The 26,850-nt window shown below is 42.4% G+C and overlaps 1 protein-coding gene and 1 long non-coding RNA gene across 8 annotated transcripts in view; both read right to left on the reverse strand.

The window, feature by feature from the left end:
• Positions 1-26,850, reverse strand: part of DEPTOR (DEP domain containing MTOR interacting protein) — a 234,387-nt gene that overhangs the window by 128,828 nt on the left and 78,709 nt on the right. For 6 of the 7 annotated variants that reach the window (XR_014842788.1, XR_014842789.1, XR_014842787.1 and 3 more), the window contains 2 exon segments: positions 22,151-22,329; positions 20,554-20,677 (listed from right to left, as the gene is read on the reverse strand). Coding sequence is in view for 3 of the 7 variants with exons in the window: in XM_021090558.2 (XP_020946217.1) it covers positions 20,554-20,677; positions 22,151-22,329 (303 nt within the window). In the remaining 4 variants the exon portion in view is untranslated. 7 annotated transcript variants of the gene reach the window in all.
• Positions 2,258-6,921, reverse strand: LOC146403705 (uncharacterized). Its single transcript, XR_014843445.1, has 2 exons — positions 6,013-6,921; positions 2,258-5,548 (listed from the first exon to the last, which is right to left on the reverse strand). It is a non-coding gene; the product is annotated as an uncharacterized LOC146403705 (long non-coding RNA).

Consider the following 26,850-nt stretch of genomic DNA (forward strand, 5'->3'; position numbering starts at 1 on the left):
TTCCCTACTGGAGTTCCCGTCAGGGCTCAGCAGTAATGAATCCAACCAGTATCCATGAGGATGAGTGTTCATTCCCTAGCCTCACTCAGCGGGTTAAGGATCCGGCATTGCTGTGAGCTGTGGCATAGGTCTCAGATGCAGCTTGGGTCCTGAGTTGCTGTGGCTGTGGTGTAGGCTGGTAGCTGCAGCTCTGATTCAATCCCTAGCCTGGGAATTTCCACATGCTTTGGGTGCAGCCCTATGAAGACAAAAAAAAAAAAAAAAAAGTTTCTTCCCTATTGATATTCTCCATTTAAGATATAGACACAGACACCTGGCCTTCAACTCTGTGTCTAACCTCTCTGTCTCTTCCAGCTCAGCAATTTTCTTTTCAGGGCATGGGGAGGACAAGTGGATAGGGGTTTATTTGTGTCACTTCTTATAACCAGAAACATGACCTTCCAGCTCTCTAGAGCTCCTGTTAAGTAGCTGGTGGCCTCTGGACAAGTGGCTGGTTAGCGGCTGCTGCCAAAGTGAGTTGAGAAAAGGGACCAGTTGGCAGGCCTGCCTGGACAGGCTCAGCTGGCTATTTAAAACATGCCCCACAACGCTTAGCTCTTCCTTATTTCATTTCCCCTTAAAATCAAGCACTATTCCTATCCAGGTTCTTCTCTCAATGATAAAGCCCTGGGATTAGATTTTAGAATCAATATGTAGCACAGTATTAATACAATAATTTGATTTAATATTTCGTCCAATGATATCTTGCTATGTAACAAGTTACCCCAAAACTTGGTAGTTTAAAACAACCACCTTTTATGGGGATAAGTTTTTTTTTTTTTTTAATGGCCACAGGTGCAGGATATGGGAGTACCCAGGCTAGGGGTCAAATCAGAGCTACAGCTGCTGGCCTATGCCATAGCCACAAGCCAGATCTGAGCCGTGTCTGAGATCTACACCACAGCTCTCGGCAACCCTAGATCCTTAACCCTCTGAGAGAGGGTAGGGATTGAACCCACATCCTCATGGATAGTCGGGTTTGTTACCACTGAGCCAGAAGGGGAACTCCTGCAGTAGGCTTCTTAACCTACTATGCCATAGCAGGAACTACTGCCAGGACTTTATTTCATTCTTTTATTAATACATGTTAAGATATTATTAAGATATATTTTACTTAGCAGACAACTAGCCCATATAACATGTAAAATTCAATGGTTTTCAGTATATACATGCTGTTGTACAAGCATCACTACAATCCATATTAAAACACTTTATCACTGCAAAGGAAACCTCGTACTGCTAATAGTCACCCCCATTCCCATTCCCCCTGCCCTAGGCAAAGACTAGTGTGCCTCCTATATCTATGAATTTGCCTCTTACAGATAGTTCATATAAACAGAATCATACAATATGTGATCCTGTGTGACTTGTTTCTTTCACTTACGATGTTGTCAACATGCCTCATTCATCATGGTGTAGCGTATATTAGTATTTCATCCTTTTTTATTGTCAAATAATATTCCATTGTATGAATATACCACATTAAGTTTATCCATGCCTCCGCTGATGGACATTTGGGTTGTTGCCATTTGGGTTTTTTTTTTTTTTTTTTTTGGTTGCTGTTACTTTGAGAATTCATATGCAAGCTTTTATATGGACATATGTTTTCTTTTCTCTTGGATATGCATCAAGGAGTAGAATTGTTGGGTCATAGTGGTAACTCTTTGTAACCTATGGAGAAACTGCCAGACTGTTTTCCAAAGTGTCTGTGCTACTTTACATTCCTACCGGGAAAGTCGAGAGTTCCAGTTTCCCCATATCCTCCCCAATATTTGGTGTCAGCTCTTCTTTTCTATTCGGATTCTCCTAGTGAGTGCGAAGAGCTCTGTCAATGTTGTTTTGAGTTGCATTTCCCTGATAATTAATGATACTGAGCATGTTTTTATGTGATTATTGTCCATTTACATATCTTCTTTGGAGAAATGTCTGTTCTGGTCCTTTGTCCTTTTAAAGATTAGGTTACTTGCCTTTTTATTATTGAACTTTAAATATTCTTTATATATTCTTTGACCCAAGTCCTTAATCAGACAAATGATTTGTAGATATTTTCTCCTATTCTATGGGTTGTTTTTTCACTTTCTACTTTTTTTTTTTTTTTTTTTTTTGCCGCAGGGTACAGAGGCTTGATGTGGGATCTCAGCTCCCAGACCAGGGCTTGAACCCCAGCCACAGCAGTGAAAGCCCTGCGTCTTAACTACTACACCACCCCGGGAACGGCTTTTTCTCGCTTTCTTGATGGTATTGTTTGTAACCCCAGAGTTTTTAACTTTATGGAGTCCAATTTATCCATCTTTCTGTTTTGTTCCTTGTGCTTTTGGTACCATATGTCAGAAACACTGCCTAATACAAGCCCATGAAAAGTTATTCCTATGATTTCTTCTAAGAGTTTCATAGTTTCAGTTCTTACACTTAATTCTATAATCCATTTCAAGTTAAATTTTTTTTTTAAGGCATGAGGCAAGGGTCAAGCTCTGTTTATTTGCATGTGGCTATCCAGCTGTCCCAGCACCATTTGTTGAAAAGACTATTTATCCTCTACTGAATTATCTTTTTGACTCTTGTCCAAAACCAATCAACCATGCCAGGCCTTCTTAATGCCTAGGCTCAGAAGTTCCAGAACTGCCCTGAATTATATTTCTTTAAAAGCATGAGATTAAAGACAAATGTAGCTTCAAATCCTAACTCTGCACACCTGTTTGATGAGATTCTACTTCCTCAAGTGTAAACTCGGGGATAATGGCAGTGTTTACTGAGGAGCTCTTGTGCTGCTTACATGTGATAATACATCAGATGCTTCAATCACAGTACGGAGTATTTAAACACTGAATGTATTTTAGCCATAATGATGATAAGATGATGACAGTGATTCTGACAATAAAAGTTTTCTAGATGGAGCCATTACTTGATAAGATCAAAGCACTTCCCTTTTTTTTTTTTTTTTTTGGCTGCTTCCACAGCATGTGGAAACTTCTAGGCCAGGGAGGGAAACCACACCTCTTCAGTGACCAAGCTGCTACAGAGACAATACTGGATCCACAGCAGGAACTCCTCAAACCCCTTTCTTTGTGGTAAAATGAATTAAGATTCTGTGGGTATTCATTCCATCTTAAAGAGAAATGAGAAATGGGGGGACGATGTCCTGAAACTCTTTTATAGAATTCATCTTTAATCAAAACAGTCCTCTGTGGGCCTATAATCACGACATAAAGGAGTTCCCTGATGGCTTGGCAGGTTAAAGATCCAGCATGGTCACAGCTGTAGCTCTGGTTGCACAGGTTTGATCCCTGGCCTAGGATCTTCCACATGCCATTGATGCAGTCAAAAAAAAAAACCCCAAAGCCAAAACCAAAATATTAACAATAGTAAGAGTTCTGGTCATGACTTAGCAATTAATGAACCTGACTAGCATCCATGAGGACTCTGGTTCAATCCCTGGCCTCACTCAGTGGGTTAAGGATCCAGCGCTGCCCTGAGCTGTAGTGTAGGTTGCAGATGTGGCTCGGATCCCACGTTGCTGTGTCTGTGGCTTAGGCCGGCAGCTACAGCTCCAACTGGACCCCTAGCCTGGGAACCTGCATATGCTCCAAGAGTGGCCCTAAAAAAAAAAAAAGAAAAAAAGTGCAAAATATTAACAACAATAACAACAAAGACATAAAGCCACACACCCTATAAGGGATGAGGCATTAACGATACTCACCTCCTTAAAGTTCACACCAGGTTTTGCTTGTGCACATAACTGAGTTCAACCTTTCCTGGATATGCATCTGAGTCACAGTTCCCAGACTCACTGTAACCCAGGGGGAAGGCAGCATCACAATAGTAGGAACTGCTACATTTAGGGGCCAGCACAGGAATAGAAAGAAGCTGATAGCAATCGCCTTGTGCGTTGGGGGAAAAAGAAAATTCAAAAGAATTGAGAAGGCCCTATGGAACGTGGGAACATATGTGAATAGAGCACATGAATGCAAGCTAGGGAGGGAGCCCAGATGACCAATGGGCTGTAAGGCCCAAAAGGTGCTTCAGAATTTGAGAGAGCTTTTTTTAAAAAAAAAAAAAAAATCATGTGGTAATATAATGATAAATGATTTTGAAAAGTAAAACATAAACTATATATAGGAAAGCCGTTAAAAATTAAAAACCTATTCATCCAAATATTAATGGAGTTCTCTTGGGGCTCAAGCAGGTTAAGGATCCAGCATTGTCACTTCAGCAGCTCAGGTTGCTGTTATGGCACAACTTCAATCCCCGGCCCAGGAATTTTCACAGGTCTTGGGCACAGCCAAAACAAACAAATAAACAAACAAACAAACAAAATCCCACAAACAAATATTAAAAGAGTTGCTTCCCGCTGAATGATTTCTCTTTTCTTTTTAACAGAATTCTCTATTACTCAAATTATTCCCCAGAGAGAACATACTATGTTTGTATGTGGGGGAAAATATTAGCCATCGAGACGTTATATTAAGGTTAAGTTTATATTTAACCAGATGAATTATTCCTGACAAAATACTTCTTTTAATACTCAACATAATAAAGTTGCTGCCAACATATAAACTATATATTTAGAAACGTGCTTCCAATATACCGTTTCAATGTATAACACTGACCTGTGTGATTAGCAGGCAACTATGAATTGTGCAGAAATTCTTCTGTGAGCACTGATATTTTTGAGTACTACATTATTATCTCTAGAAGAGATGGATGCATATAAATTGACATAATTTTTATAATAATTAAGTTTGGAACTAGTAAGCAGAAAGCTGATTGGTTAATATTTGTCAATGGGAAATATACACTAGAAAAGGTGAGGCAAAGGGAAGCAAAACAGCACCTTACTCTTTGCCAACAAATATCTTCCACCTTCGTTCACTTATCTTCACAATATACACTGAATAGAACATTCTCTTTCTCATCCTTTGCCTTACTCATGCTGTTCCCTCACATCTTCTCTCCTTCCTTTCCCTAGAGAAATCCAAACTATTCTTCAAAAAAAGGTGCTCACTGTACAGCGATGCAGGTTGTTCACTGCACAAGGGAACCTGGCTTCAGTGACAAATGAGGTCTAAAATCTAGTATCAACTCCTCATGGGCAGTCCCTATGGAGAGAGGGACTGTAGGAGCCTGAAGGAGAAGGCAAAAGGGTGTTTGTTCCTCATTTGCACAAAGGTGCTAAGTAAGACAGTGGGGCTCTGTATGGAGGGCTTGATTAAGTACCAACCTCTCTTTGAAAATATCTCAACAAACTAGAAGTTCCCATCATGGCTCAGTGGTTAACAAACCTGACTAGTAACCGTGAAGTTGCAGGTTCAATCCCTGGCCTCACTCAGTGGGTTAAAGATCCTGAGTTGCTGTGGCTGTGGTATAGGTTGGCGGCTACGGTTCCAATTAGACCCCTAGCCTGGAAACCTCCATATGCCGTGGGTGTGGCCCTAAAAAAGACCTCCCCCGCCAAAAAAAATCTGTGATCTTATGGGAGTTCCCATCATGACTCAGTAGTTAACAAATCTGACTAGGAACCATGAGGTTGCGGGTTCGATCCCTGGCCTTGCTCAGTGGGTTAAGGATCTGGTGTTGCCATAAGCTGTGGTGTAGGTTACAGATGTGGCTCGGATCCCATGTTGTTGTGGCTGTGGCACAGGCTGGCAGCTACAGCTCTGATTAGACCCCTAGCCTGGGAACCTTCATATGCCTCGGGTGCAGCCCTAAAAAAGAAAATATATCAACAACTCTCTCCCCCTCCTTTTTTTGGCTTTTTGCCATTTCTTGGGCCACTTTTGTACCATATGGAGGTTCCCAGACTAGGGGTCGAATCAGAGCTGTAGCTGCCGGCCTGTGCCACAGCCATAGCAACGCGGGATCCAAGCGGAGTCTTCGACCTACACCACAGCTCACGGCAACGCCGGATCGTTAACCCACTGAGCAAGGCCAGGGATCGAACCCTCAACCTCATGGTTCCTAGTCAGATTCGTTGACCACTGCGCGCCACAACGGGAACTCTAGAGTTCTCTCTCTTTTTTGAACTTGAAGTCAGTACCAAAGTTTTGCCTATATTCTCTTAATTTTCAATGCACCATTTTTACCCCTTCAGCTAAACCAGACACTTCTGAAGGATAGACACCATGTCTTCCGTGCTTTTATTTCTTGGAAACCCAGTCCAAGCAGACAGTATACATGAGATGCTTAACAAATATTGGTTAATCAAGTGACTGAAAACTAAGAATACCACAAGCAACAGTAACAGAGAGTGTTATTTGTCTTTGAAGGATAAAATCCCTTCCTCTTTGCTCACTATTTTAAATTTGCCAGGAAAAAAAAAAAGCAAATAACTTTTTTAGTGTTGGTTTTATGTTCTGAAGAGACTGATATTCTGGAACCTAAGTTGTAATTTTCACATTCATCATGGTTTTTAGTGTTGTCACATTAAACATTTCAGCTGTTGTTATTGAACCTGAATCGGCTTTAGACAGAAGCTGAGTATGGATTCCAAGCTCATAGCTGTCCTAAAAGGCTACATTCAGCTATGGTTTCATAACCATAAAATTACACAAGAAGGAGAGAAACCAAGCACTTTGACACTGAATTCAAAACAATTCAAACCTCTGTAAGCCTTTTCAAACAACTGTCAAGGGAAGCTGGGTTTTCAAACATATTATAAAGGCTTCTTTTAAAGGAATGGTTATTATTTATTTTGGATGCTTTCATAATTATTAGAAAATAGAAGGATTTGCTGCCAAAAGCAAAGAAAAAAAGGGACATAAAGAAAGAAGGTTAGAAGAGGCAGGATAAAGTAATTAAGGAAAATTAGAGATAATACCAACTAGAGAAAATAAAATGAATATATTTTTAAAGGCATAAGAAAAAATGATTTAAAAAAAACTGAACACAGTGTTCTCGTCGTGGCTCAGCGGAAATGAATCTGACTAGTATTCATGAGGATGTAGGTTCAATCCCTGGCCTCGCTCAGTAGGTTAAGGATCCATCGTTGCTGTGGCTACAGCTCCAATTTGACCCCTAGCCTGGGAACTTCTGTATGCCGCAAGTGCAGCCCTAAAAGGACCTAAATAAATAAATAAATAACTGAACACAGTGACAAGTAGGAACTTCTTTTCTATAGGTTAACAAGAATCACTCTACCCTGCATACTTGCAGAAGTTACATGAAAGAGAATGGGAAACAGCCTCCCCAGTGTTTTTTTAACCAAGGTCTTAACTTTTTTTTTTTTTTTTTTTGGTCTTTTTGCCTTTTCTAGGGCCTCTTCCCACAGCATATGGAGGTTCCCAGGCTAGGGGTCTAATCGGCCTACGCCAGAGCCACAGCATCACGGGATCCGAGCCACGTCTGCGACCTACACCACAGCTCACAGCAATGACGGATCCTTAACCCACTGAGCAAGGCCAGGGATCGAACCCGAAACCTCATGGTTCCTAGTCAAATTCGTTAACCACTGCACCATGACGGGAACTCCCCCGAGGTCTTAACATTTACAATCATAAGCCTCCTGCTCAACAAACATAGCAGAGGATACCCTGCCCTGAGCTGGCCGCTGGAATACAAAGAATAAGTCAAGGTTTCCTCTCTGGAAGATCAAGAGGAGGCAAGGTCACCAAACTTCTTGAAAGCTTGAAACTGCTCTTGTACACTTTGGTTTTTGCCCACCTGCTGGCAACCAGCAGGGAGTCATTAGTGGCAAAAGACTGATCGCTAACCTCAGTTATATCTCAGTCATTGTCTCAGAAATGAGACAAAGAAACACTCAGCAAGCTGGAGCCATGTCCACCTCTTAGCTCGGACTAGATGGAAGGGCATGGTCTGTGAAAGTGAAATGCGATGGCGAAGTTGACCTCACAGTCTTTCCGAATCTACCTGTCCCAGGGCAGGGAGGAAACACAAAACAACACCCCTCTGCCACACCAAAGGAACCTAGGACTGGTCTGGTTGATTTTCTTCTCTGCTCTTGCCTATGAGCACAAACTGCTCCAGAGAGACAGGGGCAGTGGGAGGGGCCCTGGGTCTGAATCTCTGATCTGTGATTTCCAAGCTGTGGTTGGGCTCTAAGACCCTGAGTTTCTTCCAGTATGTAATGAAGAGAATCATGCTTACCTCAACAGGGCTGTGAAAATTACAGCTGATCTGTACAAAGCATACAGCCTATTGCCTGACACAAAGCAGCAGTGAACAAATGATACCCACAGGCACGCATGTGTGTGAGCGCAGGTGCTCTCTCTCTCACACACACACACACAACAGCCCTGAGAGCTGACCCTTAGTAACTCGTGTTGGACAACAGTCCTGACCAGCCAGAAGAAATAATCCCAAGTGCCTGAGGGGAGGATGTGGTGTTTACGTGACAGGTGCAACATAGGAAAGACAAAGCTGAATTACGTAAAAGGAAATTTCACATTCTAGGGAATGCTAACATCGATGCAAACATTAATTTTATTTAGGATATTAAATCACGGTAGAATACGGAGGACATTGAAAAATATACATAATTTGGGTGGTTCCATGAGTGTGCTGGGTTTGTGAACGTTTACTGAGCTGCACACTTACAGTATGTGTACTGTAGGGATAGTATGCTTCAACACATTTAACTCTATAGTTGAAGCTATATATATATATATATCTGTCTTTATTATATATACAGATATATAATAAAGTTAAAATGCTATCTGGATTTTCTTTCTTTCTGGTCTGAGAGACTCTTCTGTTAGGGGCTCTGAAATTAATAAATGCTTCCTGCCAGTTTGCTGCTTTTTCCATTTATAGAACAATGCCATTGCTTACACCCCCCTGGCTCTGTGTGAAGAAACTATAATGAGGGAGGGATGTTTTCGTTTAGTAAACAAAGCACGAAAAACAGCATGGCAACTACATCTCTTGGAATCACCTCTGCATTTAAAGACCTACCCAATGAGCTTCCACAGAAAACTTCTAATCAAGGAAGAACACCCTCCAACCTTAGAAAGCCCCAGGCGAGTTTTTCACTGGCATCATTCCTAGAAGGTCCATTTTTACTTTGCTCCAACAAATGCCTCTCCTCTCAGGAGGTCCTGCCTCCTCTTCTCCTCTGTGTGTGTTCTCCTTCCCCTTGGTTGTAGACAGTTTGGCACAGCCTTGCCCTGCCCCCACCTCCTCCATCCATTCACTTTAGAATCTCAACACTTAAAAACAAACAAGAGCCACTTCCTCTAGAAAAGACTCTGAGTTTTAATCCCTTCCAGATGGAAGAAACTGACATCTGATGTCAACTAGAGTCACTGGATTCAAAGATGCTGGGGACGGTATTCAATTTCTACAGGTTCCCTCGAGTTTTAATTTTTAACACCATTTGTGGGAAAGTGAAGAGCCTGCACTTTTGGCCAGGATCACTCTTTAGCAACCGAATGGGTAAAGAATGCCAATTAGCCCATCTCAAATTCGCTTTCCTTCCCTGTAAAACTGATGGTGAAAATCTCTCCCTTTTAGAGGTATAGGAAGAGTTCAGTAATCTGTGGAAAATACTTAAGATGATGCCTAGTACACAGAAGTCCTCGGTAAACAATGGCTATAATTATTATTCTCATCTTTGAATGTTTATGATCAGAACCACAATGAGTAAATACGAACTGAGCAATCTTAGAATGAGAAACATCTACTACTGGTTTCAATCCAATTGAACATTCTAAGGTTAGGAAAGAAAGGGGCTGCCCAATGACCTCTTTCCTAAGTAAGGATGACCATGCACTCATTTATCTATTCATCTTTTCATGAAACATGTATTTGGTACATGCTTTGTGCTGGACATTGAGGCGCCTAAGTTATGTGTCACCTCAAGCTGAAGAGACTAACATATCCAGCACAATCGCCTTGATATGAAATGGCTGCTATGGTTGCTGGGCTTAGAACTCAGGCTGATACAGGAGCAGAAAGGGAGCCAAAGAAATTCATTATAATCCACCCATTCTCTATACTCATACAACAGTGAGAGTACCCTGTGCAATTCTAACCATCACATTATCCACAGTACGTGCTCAGAAAAAGAAAGAAAGAGCAAGTGAATTTTCCACCGATAGATGATGGGCAATTCTGCATGTCCACCCAAGGAGAGAGCAGGTAGCTCATTTCGGTTCCCAGGCGGGTCTCCCAGGCTCTATCATGACCAGGGTGCCAGCAGAAAATTACAAAATGGTACAGATGGGCTAATAAAGAGGTAGTTTAGCGTAAAAGAAAGTTATGGGCAGGGTTAAAGGAAACTAAAAGAGAGAGTGACGGTTCCAGACTAGCAGACGATGGTGACCATTAGCAACTCCACATCTCAGGATTACGTAGAGAGGGCAGAATTACGTAGAGAGGGCAGTTTCCAGAGACTAAAGGGGACAGGTGTCAAGGAAAGGGCTGCCTGATGAGCTGTGACCAAAATAGCAGGGAGGGAACAGAGAAATAAGTACTGTGACCTCACTCTCCTCCCTTCTAACTGCTTCCTTCTAGGGCCGCCCATTGAACCAGCCAATGGCCATGGAGCCTGTGACACAGGCCATGTAAGTCAGCCTCCTGGGGCACGTGACAGGCTGGGAAAGGATGGAGAATGAATCTGGAGGACAAACAGAAATGTTCTGCGTACAGGCTGGGTATCCCACCATGCAGAATATAATTCTTTACATATAAACACGTGTTTTTCTTTTTTTTAATGCAACTGGAGTCACCCAAGGATATTCTGGACTTTATGCGTTTTTCCTTACATATTAGCAACACAACACCAACCGTATGAGATGACACTTGACTGAACTTTGTCTCATTTAGTCCTCACAGCAAGTTGAGTGAGTTATGCCTGTTCTTCCAATTTTACAGATGAAAAGCAGACTCAGAAAAGTTGAATGTCTCACTAAGCGGCAGGGGAAGAACTCACGCTTCTCCCACCTGACAACTCTTAAATGGTTTTTCCATTCTACCAAGTTGAAAAGTTACTACAGAGATTGATTGGCAAAAGTCAATGTTACAGAGACTTGGTTTGCAGCCCTGCAATTATCAAAGATGAGGAAAACTTGGAAGAAATACCCAGCACTGAATCTCCAGCAATGAATCAAGTCTACTGCTGAAGCAACAACATGTGCCTACCTTTAAGTCATTTCTTTTTCTTTTCTTTTTTTCCCCCCTTTCGTGGCCACCCTTGCAGCATGTGGATGTTCCCGGGCCAAGGACTGAATCCGAGCCACAGCTTCAGCAATGCCAGATCCTTAAGCCTCTGTGGCAGGCTGGGGATCGAACCTGAGTCTCCTCTGCAACCCGAGCTGCTGCAGTGGGATCCTTAACCCACTTCGCCCGCAGCAGGAACTCCTCAAGTCATTTCTGAATAATCAACCAAGGCTAGAAATCTGTAGATGACAATCTAGGGCTGATGACTTCTGACAAGCACAGCTGGCCTGCCACCCGTGCTGCATGTTAACGAAGCTCTAATATCATCGCCACATACTGTGTAGGAGGGGAAGTGTGGCATTGCCGAGAAGCAGGAAAGAAGAATGTGATTTCCAAAATCAGACCCAAGGACTTGGTAGAAACCAGGAGATGAACACTTTTTTCATGCTCACTAAAAGTCTATCGAAAACCTATGCATATTGTTCATGCACCATTATTTAGTGACATTCATTACTTGCTACAGCCTTGGATTGAAGCTGCAGGCTGAAAAATAGTTACATGTGGGCTCATGCGCTCTGGAGCTGGAAACCCGGGCTCAGGCCCCACCACGATTTCTGGCTATGTGAGTGAGAATAAACAAATTAGTTTACCAATCTAGCCTCAATTTCCTTACCTGCGAAGGTGAGAATAACAGGTTATTTCATTAGTACAGAACGAGGCTTTAATAAGAAAACACATTCAGAGTGTCCGGTATATAACAAGCATCAACAGTGTCCTGTGTGTGCTCCTTTCATCATTATCATCAGCATCTTCAAGCCTTTGACACCATCTCTTCAACTCCTCTCACCATCTTTTTAAGAATATTTGCATAGGCGTTCCTGTCGTGGCTCGGCAGCTAATGAACCCAACGAGTATCCATGAGGATGCGGGTTCAATCCCTGGCCTTGCTCAGTGGCTTAAGGATCCGGCATTGCCTGAGCTGTGGTGTAGGCAGCAGACTCGGCTCAGATCCAGTGTTGCTGTGGCTGTGGTATAGGCTGGCAGCTACAGCTCCAATTCGATCCCTAGCCTGGGAACCTCCATATGCCTCAGGTGCAGCCCTAAAAAGACAAAAAAATAAAAAATAAAAGAATGTTTGCATAAAGGACAGACCTGGAAGAGAAAGACAATGCCTCCTTCTGGGCCAGAAAGTAAGTTTGCTTGAAGACCATTACAAACGGTTTCTCAAGACTGGGGGTTCCTCTTCTGTAACCCAGTCTAGGCAGGTGGCATCTGCCCCTCTTTGTGCTGTTCCTTGAGAATTAAGACTTGGAGGAACTGTCAAGGAAATGATGATACCCAGGCTACCGCTACTGTTGAGAGCGATAAACTGTCCTTTGTCCCCAGCCCAGGGGTCTCCTGCCAGCATCCATGAAATGGCAGGCAAACTTGTTGGCTCAAGTAAAATAAACTCTCACAAACTTTTGACAGTTCTCTGACATTATCGAAATGGTGTCTCTTCACCCAGATTAAACAGTTGTAAAAGGTAACGTTTAACCCACTTACACTACAATCTTCGGATACTCTTCAAAAAACCCAAGGGGGAAGGAAGCATTTACTCCAAGATTCCATGAAGTCACTAATGAATGGGGCGGCACAAGCAAACTGTGAAAAGTTGCATGTCACATATTAGAAATTATTTTTATTAGAGTGCGCAATTAAGACATTTTGCAGATTAACACGACTCTATTTGCAGAACTCAAAATCTCCATTTGGAAAGCACTTCTGCACCACAAATGCAACAAGATACGAAACAAAAACTTGGAGCCTCCCCCCTTTGTTAACGGAGCTCCCTGTTTCCAAGTTACCATCACCCTTACTTAAACCACTTCCTAGCTCCTGTGCCCCATCTCTACAAAGGGATTACTTGTGCCTCCAGGGTATAACTCACAGAGTTCTACAGGGTATCAAGTATGTTAATGGACAAGATGCTTTGCAAACTCTAAAGAGGCAAGACAAGGTACACCTCTGACTCCTGGTGCTTATCGCAAAAAGCAAGCTTTCTTTAGCTTTTTCATGGTACCAGCTCAACAGCTTGTAGCAATCACAGCATGTGGAGTCCTTTGTTCATTCAACAAATATTTATTGTGCCAGCCACAGGGAGGGAACAGGAAAAAGATCCTAGGGGCACAAGGTAGAGAAATCTCTGATAAGATAAAACACACAAAAGGGCTTTTCCCCTTTGTATATGGTTTCTCCCTTCCATTCTCCTCAGTCCTATGGAAGAGAAACTATAAAAGAAGCAGTGGGAACTCAACAGAATCTAATGGCATATGCGGGCACTGTAACTCTTCAATCAGGTCTACACTCCTAAGCAGAATAAACAGACCACTAGTGGCTGGAGAGAGAAATACATGATGAGAAAACTAAGACCTTTTGGATGAAAAACTAATGTCATTATGAACCAGACTTAGAAGGGACTGAACTCCCAATGAAGACTGAGGTTTAGGAGTTCTTGCAGGAGCTCAGTGGGTTAAGAATCCAACTGCAGCAGCTTGGGTTGCTGCAGAGGCATGATCCCTGGCCCCACAGAGTGAGTGGGTTAAGGATCTGGCATTGCTGTAGTTGCAGTGTAGGTTGAAGTTGTGGCTTGGATTCAATGCCTGGCCCAGGAACTTCCATAAGCTGAGGGTGTAACCATAAAATTAAAAAAAAAAAAAAAGACGAAGATTCAATTAAATTTGAGAAGTCTCCTCTCCTCTATGTCTGAAGATGAAATCAAGGGTAGCTTACAATGTTGTTTCAACTATTAGTTTTAGCAAGGGTAGTCCAAATTGTACCCCAAACTTGTATTCTCTTTTATAGCTAATTTTATTTATCCCGTAGAGAGCACGTGGTAATCCTAAATTCAACTGTTTCTTAAACAGATCACTTGTGCCAACTACTGCAAGATGATGTTGTGTAGTTTGGAACATGCATCCAAAATACCTTCAACCAGGACATCCCGTTGTGGCTCAGCAGCAAACCTGACTAGATTCTTGAGGATGGGGGTTCGATCCCTGGCTTCGCTCAGTGGGCTGGGGATGCGGCATTGCCATGAGCTGTGGTGTATGTCGCAGACTTAGCCCAGATCTTGTATTGATGTGGCTGTGGTGTTGGCCGGCAGCCGCAGCTCTGATTCAACCCATAGCTTGGGAACTTCCACATGCCACAAGTGTGGCCCTAAAAGGCAAAAAAAAAAAAAAAAAAACTTCAACCATCTGAAGGCAATGGACATAGACTTGATGTTGTTCTTTTAAGTTGGTGATGTTATCCTGCTTTCAAAGTTTTCCTTTTTTGCTTTTTTTTTTTAGGGCCGCACCTATGGCATATGGAAATTCCCAGGCTAGGGGTTGAATCAGAGCTACAGCTGCCAGCCTACACCACAGCCACAGCCATGTCAGATCCCAGCCGAGTCTTCGACCTACGCCACAGCTCAGGGCAATGCCGGATCCTTAACCCACTGAGCGAAGCCAGGGATGGAACCTGCATCCTCATGGATTCCTGTTGGGTTCATTAACTGCTGACCTACAAAGGGAACTCCTAGTAGGTGCTATCTTAAAGTAATATGATAAAAGAAGAATATCCTTTGCTTCTATTATTATTCACTATTCTAACAGCTGCAGCTAAGATTTCTTGGGATCTCAATCTGTGCCAAGCACGGGGCTTAGCACGGCGCAGAATGGATTTCATCCAATTAGCACTTTTCTTTACAGAATAGATTTCATCCAATCCTTCACACAGCCTTCCCCAGTGGGTTCCCCCCTTATCTCCCTTTAAGACTGCAAATCAGAGAGGTTCAAGGCCTCCTCAAGGTCACAGAGCATGCAAGGTATGAGACTGAACTGGAGACCAGGACTATGTGACTCTAAAACCTTACCCTCTGCCACTTACTGTGAGAGAGGATCCATGTCACCAACTCCCCTATAACCTTCCTCACATTGGGACAACATGAAAAGGCCAGCTTCTGCCCCTTAACTAGCGTTCATTCAAGAACCTCCAAGTTAAGGTAACTGAAGTGACATGGACACTAAGAAGGAGCAGAGTCACTGAATTTTAGTCTTGAGACACAGATGTGTCCTGCCAAAGAGCAGACTGAGAAACACTGCCAGTGGTTAGAAAGCCAGCAGGTCTCCAAACCAGCATGTTTCAGCAAAACCCCAGCCAGAAACCACCGGGTTTCACAAAGGCCTATTAATAACACAGTACAAACAAGCCAGAGGAGAGCAAAAAGGAAATATTGACAATACAGCCAGGCCCTCAAGAGCTGGTGGGAGGTTTTGGCGAGCATGGCCTGCACACCTGCCACCCTGGGTCAGGCGTCTCCTGTCTGCCTCGAGCCACAGCCCCAGTTCGCAGTACCTGCCACCCTGGGGTCAGGCGTCTCCTGTCTGCCTCGAGCTGTAGCCCCAGAACACAGAAGTGACTTAACTGTTCTGGACCCCCAGAGGCTCCTCCTTCTGGAGGCAATAACGTAACACCCCATCTATTTTCTATTATTATTTCCTATGCTATTATTATTATATTATTATTTACTATCTATTGTTACTCTATTGAGGAGGTTCAGATAAAACAATCTGATGGCAGTGCTTTGCGAAGTTTAATTTATAAATAGAAGTCATTTTTATCATATTTAGAGGACACCACATAGATTTACCCTTTTCCAATGTAAATTTCCTACTTTGAAATTCTGGGATATTTTCCATGAATTTTTATAGAAAATGCCATACCCAGATATTCACAAACCCCTTGTTACATTTTTCAAGTAACCATTGGTTTCATTCATTTAATCTCTATTAAAGGAAACAGAAAAGGTTCATTAATAGCCTAGTAGTCTAGTAGCGATAAATTTGGGCTCTAGACCCTTGGTTCAAATACCAGCTGGTTTTTGGGTTTGTTGACTTTGTGTAAGACTTTGAGGTGACTTTGTGTAAGTCTTACCCATAAAATAGGGACAATGAGAGCATCTAACTAGGAGTTGTGATGATTAAATGAAACAGATTAGCCAGGATGTCTGATACATAGTCATAGTTAGCAGTCAGCAAATATTATCTGCTGTTATTATTTTAAAAGGAAAACAACTAAAGGGACACATATTTTGCAAGACCTTCTTTCACAAATGTCAGAGATATCCTAAGCAAGGGTGCTGGCTAAAATAATATGGGGGGGGGGTATCGATTCTATTTCTTTTTCCTGTTGTTGGCTGCTCCCAAGACACAGGGAAGTTCCTGGCCCAGGGATTGAACCCATGCCGCTGCAGAGGCAATGCTGGCTCCTTAAACCCGTGCTCCACAGCAGGAACTCTGCCAATTCTAAAATAAATAAAATTCTTTATTTATTTTTATTTTATTTTATTATTTTAATAGCCATACCTGTGGCACATGGAAGTTCCCAGGGCAGGAACTGAATCTGAGCCACAGCCTACAACCTATGCTATAGCTTTGGCAACCCACTGCACCGGGCCAGGGATCAAATCTGCACCTCTGAAGCAACCAGAGACACTACAGTCAGATTGTTAACCCACTGTGCCAAAGTGAAAACTCCAAAACCAGCTACTCATTTTTTTTTTTTTTTTTTTTTTTAGGGCTGCACTCACAGCATATGGAGGGTCCCAGGCCAGGAGTCAAACTGGAGCTGTAGCTGCCGGCCTACGCCACAGCCATAGCAATGCCAGATCCGAGCTGCATCCTACGCCAAAGCTTGCAGCAACGTGAGATCTTTAAATCACTGAGTGAGGTCAGGGATTGAAACCTAATCCTCATGGATACTAGTTGGATTCTTAACCTGCAGACCCATAACAGGAACTCCAACTATTCATTTTTTATTTTATTTATTTTTCTAGGGCCGCACCTGCAGCATATGGAAGTTCCCAGGCTGGGGTCGAATCTGAGCTATAGCTGCCAGCCTATACCACAGCCACAGCAATGCCAGATCCAAGCCACATCTGTGACCTACACCACAGATCATGGCAATGCTAGATCCTTAATCCACTGAGCAAGGCCAGGGATAGAATCCAGGTTTTCAAGGCCACGATGGGGACTCCCAACTACTCATTTTTTAATGATATATTTTTTTAAGTATCCAAAACTTACAAAGTCATAGTATATGTTGAGATGCATGGGAAACATGGCCAGTGAAACAAAGGAAATACATTAAAAATAGGTTAAAAAATAGGTAATAAACAAAACAGATCAACTAGGTAAACTGAACTAAAAAATTTCAAATGCCCCAAAGTTTGTTCCACGTCTGTTCTAGCAACCAAAAGTAGGGGCCAAGATTTGCAAGGCAGCATTTAGGTCATGCAAGGTTAAGTACTTATTAAATTACCTCTCCTAGTGCTAACTTTACAAGCAGTTTGAAAACATGCATTGACTTGGAATTGAGACACTGAACACTAGTTGAGTAGAAAGCCAACTGCACACAGAAAAGTACAGCAATATTGATCAGCTTGTCCAGGGATCAAAAAATTTATTCATCCTTTCCAGCAAATATTTACAATTTACAATTGGCCAGGCTCCTGGGAAACCATAAGAAAGACAAAGAAAGATAAAGCAGTTCCTCCCTTTAGGTTTTTCAGTTTAACGCCATAAACATACAAAATCTGAATACAGCTCTTTCATAAGGCAAACACAGTAGCAGTATCTAGCTCAGTCCTAGGGGATATGAAGGATTCTCTGAAAAGGCTAAATTGATCTGAAGCCAGGAAGAGTCAAAGTGAGCAAGAGAAAGGGCTGAGCGTGGCAGGAAGAGACTTCTAGACAGAGGGAGCGGCATATGCAAAAAGCACATCGGATCACCACCTTACCACTCCCTACTCTCCCATGGCCTCGCATCACAACTAAGATAAAAATTTCAATATCATGGCAGTAAAGGCCCTATATGATTTGATCCCCATTCATCTCCTACTACTCCCCCTTTACTTCCTGCCCTCTGGACACTCTGGCCTCTTTACTGTCCTAAAATATACCCAGCACATTCCTACCTCAAGCCTTTATCCTTGCTTGTGGCCTCTGCCTGGGATGCTGTTCCAGCAGATACACAAGTCTCCTTTATTCAAATGCTACCTCTTCAGAGACATCTCCCCTGTACTCACCTCTAAAACAGCTTGCCACCTTCAATAAGTCTATTTTTCTTTCCATCAGTGAAAAATCACCTGTACCAAACATAGTCCTCTTCACATGTTATCCCTTTAATGTCTGCCTCTTCAATTAGAATGCGAGCCCTATGAGGGCAGAGGCTTTCTCTGCCTTTGGTTCAAGGCACATTTCCAGTGCCTATAATTGTGCCTGGCAAGTGGTGAGGGCTCAGTAAGTATTTTTGGATAATTAATAAATTAATAAATGTCCTGAAGGCAAAGAGGAGACTTGGAAGATCCAGAGACACGCAGTTTAGCATGAAGAGTGCACAGGATGTAGGGGGAGAAGCAACAGAAGGTGGGGCTGGAGTAAGTGTTTGCTAGCAAGTCTGACCATCTTTCTTCAACTTTTCTTATCATAGCCATCCCATCAGTGAGAACAGTTCTCCATCAGACATTTCAGTTATTGCTAATCCCTGTCCCAGAACATGGCTACTCAGATCCCAAGAGATAATCTGTAGCTAGAGAGGAGTGTTACAGGATCCCCTGGCTTCTTTCCACGGGAATGACATGTATGTGGAAGTTCTCAGGCCATGGATCGAACCTGTGCCACAGCAGTGACCTGAGCCATTGCAGTGACAACATCAGATCGTTACTCCGCTGTGCAGGAGAACGCCCTGCTTTTGACAACACAGAATGTTATTGTTTGAAGCGACTGTTAGCGTAATCTAAATACTTAACACTTGCTAGAATTTTCCAAAAGGAACTGAAGAAGTAAAAGAAAGGAGCAACAAAACATATGCACACACTTAAGCATACAAATGAAGTGTTGATAGATCCCTTCCCTTCAAATTCATGGGAGTCACGGAGATGAAGGATTTTCTATATTTTGAGACAGAAAGTAAGTTTGATCAGAGAACTAAGAGAACTAGTACATATCAGACATTATGTGGTTGGACAATACCAGCTCCAGAAACAGAAGTGAACAGAATTGGGACAGAGGTGGAACACAGGAGAGACAGAATGAAGAGAGGTTGTCAACATCATTTAATATATTTTTAAAAATGGCTGTCCCACCTCCGGCCTGACAACATACCAGGGTGACTGAACTAAATATTTAAGTACTTGATACAATTTATTCTTTTAAATTTTGTTTTTCTTTTTAAGGCTGCACCTTGCTAGACCACTCTCTTTCTTTTTTTCTCTTTAGGGCCACACCTGTGCAATATGGAAGTTCCCAAGCTAGGGGCTGAATTGGAGCTGCAGCTTCAGGCCTACGCCACAGTCATGTCTTCAACCTACGCTGCAGCTTTCAGCAACGTCTGATCCTTAACCCACAGAGCAAGGCCAGGGATCGAACCCACATCCTTATGGATACTAGTGAGGTTCTTAACCCACTGAGCCACAACAGGAACTCCAATTTATTTTTTTAATTCCCACAATAGCATTAAACACCTAGGAGGTAGGTTCTATCACCCACTCCCATATCATAAAAGAGGATGCTGAGGTTTTCAGAGGTGGCAGGGCTAGAATTCAAACCTTGTTGGGTTCCTAACCATCATGCCACTCAATCTGACCTCCGAGGTGCCTCTGCCCCACGCACCAACCCACTTACAGAGTAGGCTCTTCTATATTATAAATGTTTTGAAAGGGTAACTGCAGTTAAGAAACAGGTGTCACTACCCCTGCACTCTTTCTCTGTAAGGGCTGCCCTGAAAAACAAGGCAGGCAGGCTAGGAAAGGGACTGCAGAAATAGCAGATCAGCTCAGAGACAAACCACTGAGAGATTCAAGATCCACCAACCAAATACTCCAGGGTTACACAGTACACTCATCTCTTCCAAGGAGCTGAGAGGGAATTCCTCGCAGGCCATCCTGCTATCGGACTTCTCTCACTACTCATCTCTTGACCTGAACTGGAACTGCCCCTGTCCTTGACACTGCTTCTAGCCAGTTACAAGACCAAACCTCCATGTCATACACCCGTATTTAAAAGAGAAGAGGCAACTGCATCCCTTGATGGCAAACATCAAGTGCCAAAGTTTTGCTTTTACTTCCGCAGTCTTGTTAAATTGACCTAAATATAGAAAATACTGTTTAAATAAATTCTTTACTAAGAATCTTATGACATCAACTTGATTTCTGGCAAAGAGAAAGGCAAGTGAGTGATTGGGTTTTCTCATATCAAAAGGAACAGTTATGTAACCACCCCACATGTAAGAGCCAGGCTGAAGTCAAAACGATAAAAGACTGAAATAGCCCTGTCTCTCTCCACAAGAACACAGCGGGGGAGTTCACGTGCAACATACTTCTCATACAGCCTCTGTCCTCTCATGAAGGCCTTCACTTCATTGTCCAGTGGGAAGGTGCCGTCATCCTTTCTAAAGCGGTAGAAGAGTTTGACATCCTTGAATTCCTTATGCTCGTCACACACTGAAAGACAATATAAAAAGAGAGGCAAATAAGAAAACAAAAACTCTCTTAATCTCTCAAATGAAGGAAGATGCTAATTCAGATTTGCTTTACTACCTAATTTCTCGAGCATACAACTACGTAATTTTTTTTTCTTTTAGTATATGTGCTGCCGAAGTGAACAGCTACATAGTTTAATACATGTAAAGCATTTTGCATAGTACCTGGCACAGAAAAGTGCTCAATTTTATTACCCAACATTTCATTACTATCATCATTTATTAAAAGAGACAAAATTCAATTCATCATTATTTCTACAAATTCTTCTTGGGCATGATACTGAGGCAGTCATCAGCCTCATAAAAGCTGAATCTAATAAGAGAAAGAGAAATCTTAATATGTAATTAAAATATGGTGTGGAGTTCCCACTGTGGCACAGCAGGTTAAGGATCTGGCATTGCCACAGCTGTGGTGTGGCTTGCAGCAGTCGCTAGGATTTGATCCCTCGCCTAGGAACTTCTATATGCTGCGGGTATGCCCCCCTCCCAAAAAAAATATGGTGTGATAAGGCTATGAGGAAATGAGAAGACACTGAAGTGGGAGCCCAAAGGAGGAACACACCCAATACACCAGCTTTGGGAAATGCATGCTTCTCGGAAGAGTGTGTGAGTGGAGGAGACCCGCAGAATGAGGAGAAAAGGAGTAAATATGTAGATGTAAGGGCACTCCAGCCCAAGAGAATAACAGCATGAGAAAGGTCTTGCCCAGGGTTTGAGATTTCAAGGAGGCATTTTCATGAATGTTCACTGAACCACTAGGGGTAACAGCAAAAACTTGGAAACAGCCTAAATGTCCATCAGTAGGAGAACGAATAAAGGCCAAAATGATACATGGTACACATGGCAGTGAAAATGAGCAAACAAGATACACTGGGAGGGGAGGGAGAGGGATAAATGAGGAGGTTGTGATTAACATCTACACACTACCACATATAAAAGAGATAACTAACAAGGACCTACTGTACAGCACAGGGAAATCTGCTCAATATTCTGTAATAACCTACATGGGACAAGAATCTGAAAAAGAATGTACAAGTGTGTATGTAAAAGTGACTCACGATGCAGTACACTTGAAACTAACACGACATTGTAAGGCAACTACACTCTGATAAAATTAAAAAAAAAGAGGCACTGTCACTATGAGTGAATCCTGCAAAGAACATGTTGATCAAATTGCAGATGAATAATCATGCATCTCTATAATGATGCAAAACATGTAAAATGATAATATTATTTTGCCAAGAGAGGCATATATAGAAAGGAAAAAGCACAAAGAAGTCCATGGAAATGCCTCTTGAAGAAGGAAGGGAATGTGATTAGGGAGAAGTACGTGAGGGAGAGATTTTATTTCTTAAATGGGTGGGTCCATATCTGAAACAGACGTGGAGTCCTTCGTTTGATCTCAGGTGACCATGCCTGGCGCCCCCTCACTCACCGTGATGAATAATGCCCCGGTCTGCTAATTTCTGCATGAGCTTAATTGCCGTCTCTCGGTCAGAAGCCTCTTTGTGTTCGATCAGCCAGTCAATCAGTTCTTTTGCGACAAAACAGTTTGGGTAGGTTTTGAGATGATGTCGCCTATCTTTAATAACCTTTTCTTCGTGCAGCCTGAGCCTGGAAAGAAAATTGGGGCAATCACTTTAGGAGTTTTGATGCCAACACCTATCATTAAACCAATCCCAGGGAGCAGTACAAAATGGAAGCCTGAAATGCACCAGAATGGGCATTTGGTCTATACTGTCGGAGCCCAGAGGTCTCAGAAAGTCATTCTACTGCAGATCTAGAGATGATACAGGTGAGTGGGAGGGGAAACCACATCTGGACAGCCCAGAACTCTCCAGTTACTCAGGAGACTGAGAGAAGCTTTCTCACGCCTACTGGGCCTCACTTCCTTCTCTCTGCACCAGTTACAGCTTCAACAAAACATAAAAAAAAAAAAACAAAAAAAAAAACCCAAAAAACCCCCAAAAAACAAAAACAAACAACTCTAGAAATTTGCTGAAATCAGGTACTTCCTCTTCATCACAGACTGCTCAGGATCCATGGTTCTTGAATTAATTCAGCCACATAAGAAATATGAATGAACGTCTACCACCTGCCTATTAGGGACTTGCAAGTAGTAGAGACATACATCAGAAAATACACAAAGATCCTTGTTGCCGGCCTTGTTTTTTTGTAAGGGCTACAGCTAATCCTTTTGTGAGACTCTTTACATAGATTAAATCACTTTATGCTCACAACCTCATCAGAAGTCATGATTGCTATCGCCCTTTTTTTTTTTTTTTTTTTTTTTTTTTTTTTTTTTTTTTTTTTTTTTAGCAGCAGAGAGAAGTAAGATCTCAGAAAGCTTAAGTGACTTGCCTAAGACCACACAGTGAGCAAGTAGTGAAAATGAGATTTGAACCCTAATGGTCTCACTTTTAGAGTATGATTTTTCCAACTGCCTATCCTGCTGCCTCCAGCTAGGGAGGGATAAATAGAAAATCCAGGATGGATGGATTAAAGCTGGGATGGATTAAAGCTGTTGTTGGACAAATACAACTTATTCATGGGCTGATGGATCAGCCTGGAGAAAAGCAGGTGACAGAGTCTCCCTTGCTCCCTCCAGAACCCAGTGACTTTTTTCCAAAAGAGTCTTAAATCTGCTTTTAGAAAAGTTTCTTCCATCTGCCTACCTTCCTTTTTTTTTTTTTTTTTTTTTTTTTTTTTTTTTGTCTTTTTAGAGACATACCTGTGGCATGTGGAGGTTCCCAGGCAAGGGGTCCAACTGGAGCTGTTGCTGCCAGCCTACGCCAGAGCCACAGCAACGCCGGATCCAAGCTGAATCTGCGACCTACACCACAGCTCACAGCAATGCCAGATCCTTAACCCACTGAGCAAGGCCAGGGATCGAACCCTCAACCTCATGGTTCCTAGTCGGACTCGTTTCCGCTGTGCCATGACAGGAACTCCTGTCTTCCTTCCTTTTATCAGCCATACAAATGGCTTTTAATTCTCAAGAGAAGGGCTGAGTTGGGTAAACAGGAGGTCTGTTTTCTTCCTAACTTCACCCAAGTGACTCCTAAGTTCCTTCATCTTCTCAATGTTGTTTAGAAATGGAACTGCCGCATGAGTAAATCACACGGTAACCCTGTGACCTGGGCAAGTGACTTAAGGCCTCTTTCTCCCTCTACGGAGCCAACTATGCCTATCCCCCCTCGGGCAAAGCTGAGACGGGGGGATAATATTTGTTAGGCACTCAACCCAGCACAGTACCTGACAATGAACAAGTCCCAGCCTCCTTTCTTCCATTCCCTAAGGAAGGAACTAGGTCCTATTTGCTAGGTTTTTGTTTGGTTTTCTTGGTTTGTTTGTTTTTTTGAGCAGAGTGCACTGAATCGTATTTAATGGGTTTCAGTATCCCAAGGGTTGTGATGATGAGCTGGGATTACACTGGGCTGGAACTCTGAGGCCTAGATGCTCTTCCTTGCTAGACCACTGTTATAGGAGTTCCCTAAAATTCTTTTTTTTTTTTTTTCTTTTTATGGCTGCACTTGCAGCATATGGAAGTCCCTGGGCTAGGGGTCAAGTCAGAGCTGCAGGTTTAGGCCTACGCCACAGCCACAGCAATGCTGCATCTGAGCCACATCTGCAATCTACACCACAGCCTTAACCCACTGCGCGAGGCCAGGGATCACCCGAATTAACAATGGGTTAAGAATCTGCTGAACCACAATAAGAACTCCCTCCCCCAAATTCTTTTGTTGAGGCCCTAATCCCTGGCACTTGGGAATGTGACTATATTTGGAGATAGGGTCTTTTTTATTATTATTATTTTTATTAATGATTTTTATTTTTTCCATTATAGCTGGTTTACAGTGCTCTGTCAATGTTCTACTATACAGCAAATGACCAGTCACACACACACACACACACACACACACACACACACACATTATTTTTCTCACATTATCCTCCATCATGCTGGGTCTTTTATTATTAGAAGACCTCTGTTACATTAAAATAAGGTCAAGAGAATAGGCCCTGATCCACTATGAGTTGTATCCTTGTAAGAAGTGGAGATTAGGACACAGACGGGCACAGAGGAAAGACCATGTGAAGACACAGGAAGAAGGCGGCTGTCTACAAACCAAGGAGAGAGGCCTCAGAAAACCAACCCTCCCACCACCTTGATCTCAGATTTTAAGCCCCCAGAACTGTGACAAAGTAGGTTTCTGTGGTTTAAGCCACTCAGTCTATGATTCTTGGTTATAGCAGCCTGAGCTAAGACCACCACTGACTGCTGAAGACTAGAGGCTCCTGAGTGGTCTGGGGACAAAGGGCTCAGCTGGGGCATCAACAGGGGAAAGGGAAAGGAGAAGAGAGTCCTACCAGCTATGAACTGCACAGAAGGAAAAGAACCGTTTCAATGGAGTTCCTACTATATACTCTGCATTGTACTATTTTCATACAAGCTGGCTTAACTACTATGGCCTGAATGTTTGCATCCTGCCCAAATTCACACATTGAAATAATAAACCCCAAAATGCCAGTTATGTGGGTAGCCAGGAACACAGAACTAGGACCTGAAGGTTAGGCTCTCATCCTGATACTGCCAGTCCTTCCAGATGATCAAACTTCTGAGCATCAAGGATCCTCACTGGTAAAACGAGGATAATGGTACCACCCTGATTACCCTAGCCTGTGGTCACAAAGCTCACTAATAAGGATAAAAATAGCATTTGATCCCTTACTAAAGGCTAGGTACCGTTCTGACCACTTTATTGGCATTAGTCCTCAGGACAACTCCCTAAGGCAGGTAATGCAAAAACCACAAATGATACCATCACAGACTTGTCATTATTCATAAAAAATAAATGAGCCCTATAAAAAAACCACATTCACATCGGTATGCTAAAGTCATCACATGAATCCTTCTAATTAATTCAGTGACAATGACACTGAGTAATTTGTTTAACATGCTCAAAGTGGCAGAATGCAAAACATTAATTCTTAGATGGGATGTCTGTCAGGAATCTAAGAATAATGAAGACCAATTTATTTAGAAATTGAAATGTGGGATAAGCTGCTATATAATTTGGTGGAGGAGGAATATATTATGAGCCAAAAGAGAAGTTTCAGTGCCTGTAAACTTTCCCACTTAAAAAAAAAGTATTAGGTAATATTTATCTTTAAATACTACAGAAAAGAACCTTTTAGTCACTATCCTTTCATGAACCCTGAGCTTGGGGCTAATTCTTAAACATGCTTAGTTCCCTCTGAGTCTCACCCTGTACAGTAGGAAGAAGCACCAATCACTACCCCAGCAGCCTGGCAGGGCCTGGTACATTTCCATGTTTAGAAAACTGAGGAGAGGAGTTCCCGCAGTGGCTCAGTGGTTAACAAATCCAACTAGGAACCATGAGGTTGGGGGTTCGATCCCTGGCCTCGCTCAGCGGGTTAAGGATCCGGCGTTGCTGTGAGCTGTGGTGTAGGTTGCAGACGTGGCTCGGATCCCACGTTGCTGTGGCTCTGGTGTAGGCTGGCAGCTACAGTTCTGATTGGATCCCTAGCCTGGGAACCTCCATATGCCGCGGGAGCGGCCCAAGAAAAGGCCAAAAGATGAAAAAATAAATAAATAAAAATAAAAGAAAGCAAACTGAGCAGCAACAAGATGTGGTAGAAAGAACTTTAAATCGAAGATGGCCTGGAACTTGATCTTTTGAGACACCAGGGATTAAAAATGTTCAATAACTGTGCTGCCATCTTTTTTCTTTGACAGTCAGAAATAAAGAATTCTAAAAATAAGCATTAAAAATTGTACATTCCTGAAAAAGTATCCCAATAAGGATATGAATTTTCATACTCTAAACACGAAACCAAGTGTTTTGCCTGGCATTGTGGGTACTTCATAAATATCTGAGGAACAAATGAATATACAAGCGCAATAGTAGAAATGACACCCTTTTCTCAAAGTTAGGAAGGCTTCTCTCTAAAAAAGTGGGAGTTCCCAGCCCACAACTTAGGAACCAACTAGAATCATGTAATTTATCTTTTTTACCTTTTAGCTGAAATTGCTTTTTTTAATTAAAAAATTATAACATGGACATGTCTTGCTGTGGTTTCCTCTTTTATGTCTTTGGATGGAGAATATCA

This window comes from Sus scrofa, chromosome 4 (assembly GCF_054392235.1).
Source record: "Sus scrofa isolate SSC_HxYL_T2T_F1_AM1 chromosome 4, Sscrofa_HxYL_maternal_Yorkshire_Landrace_v2.0, whole genome shotgun sequence".
NCBI classification, from domain to species: Eukaryota; Metazoa; Chordata; class Mammalia; order Artiodactyla; family Suidae; genus Sus; species Sus scrofa.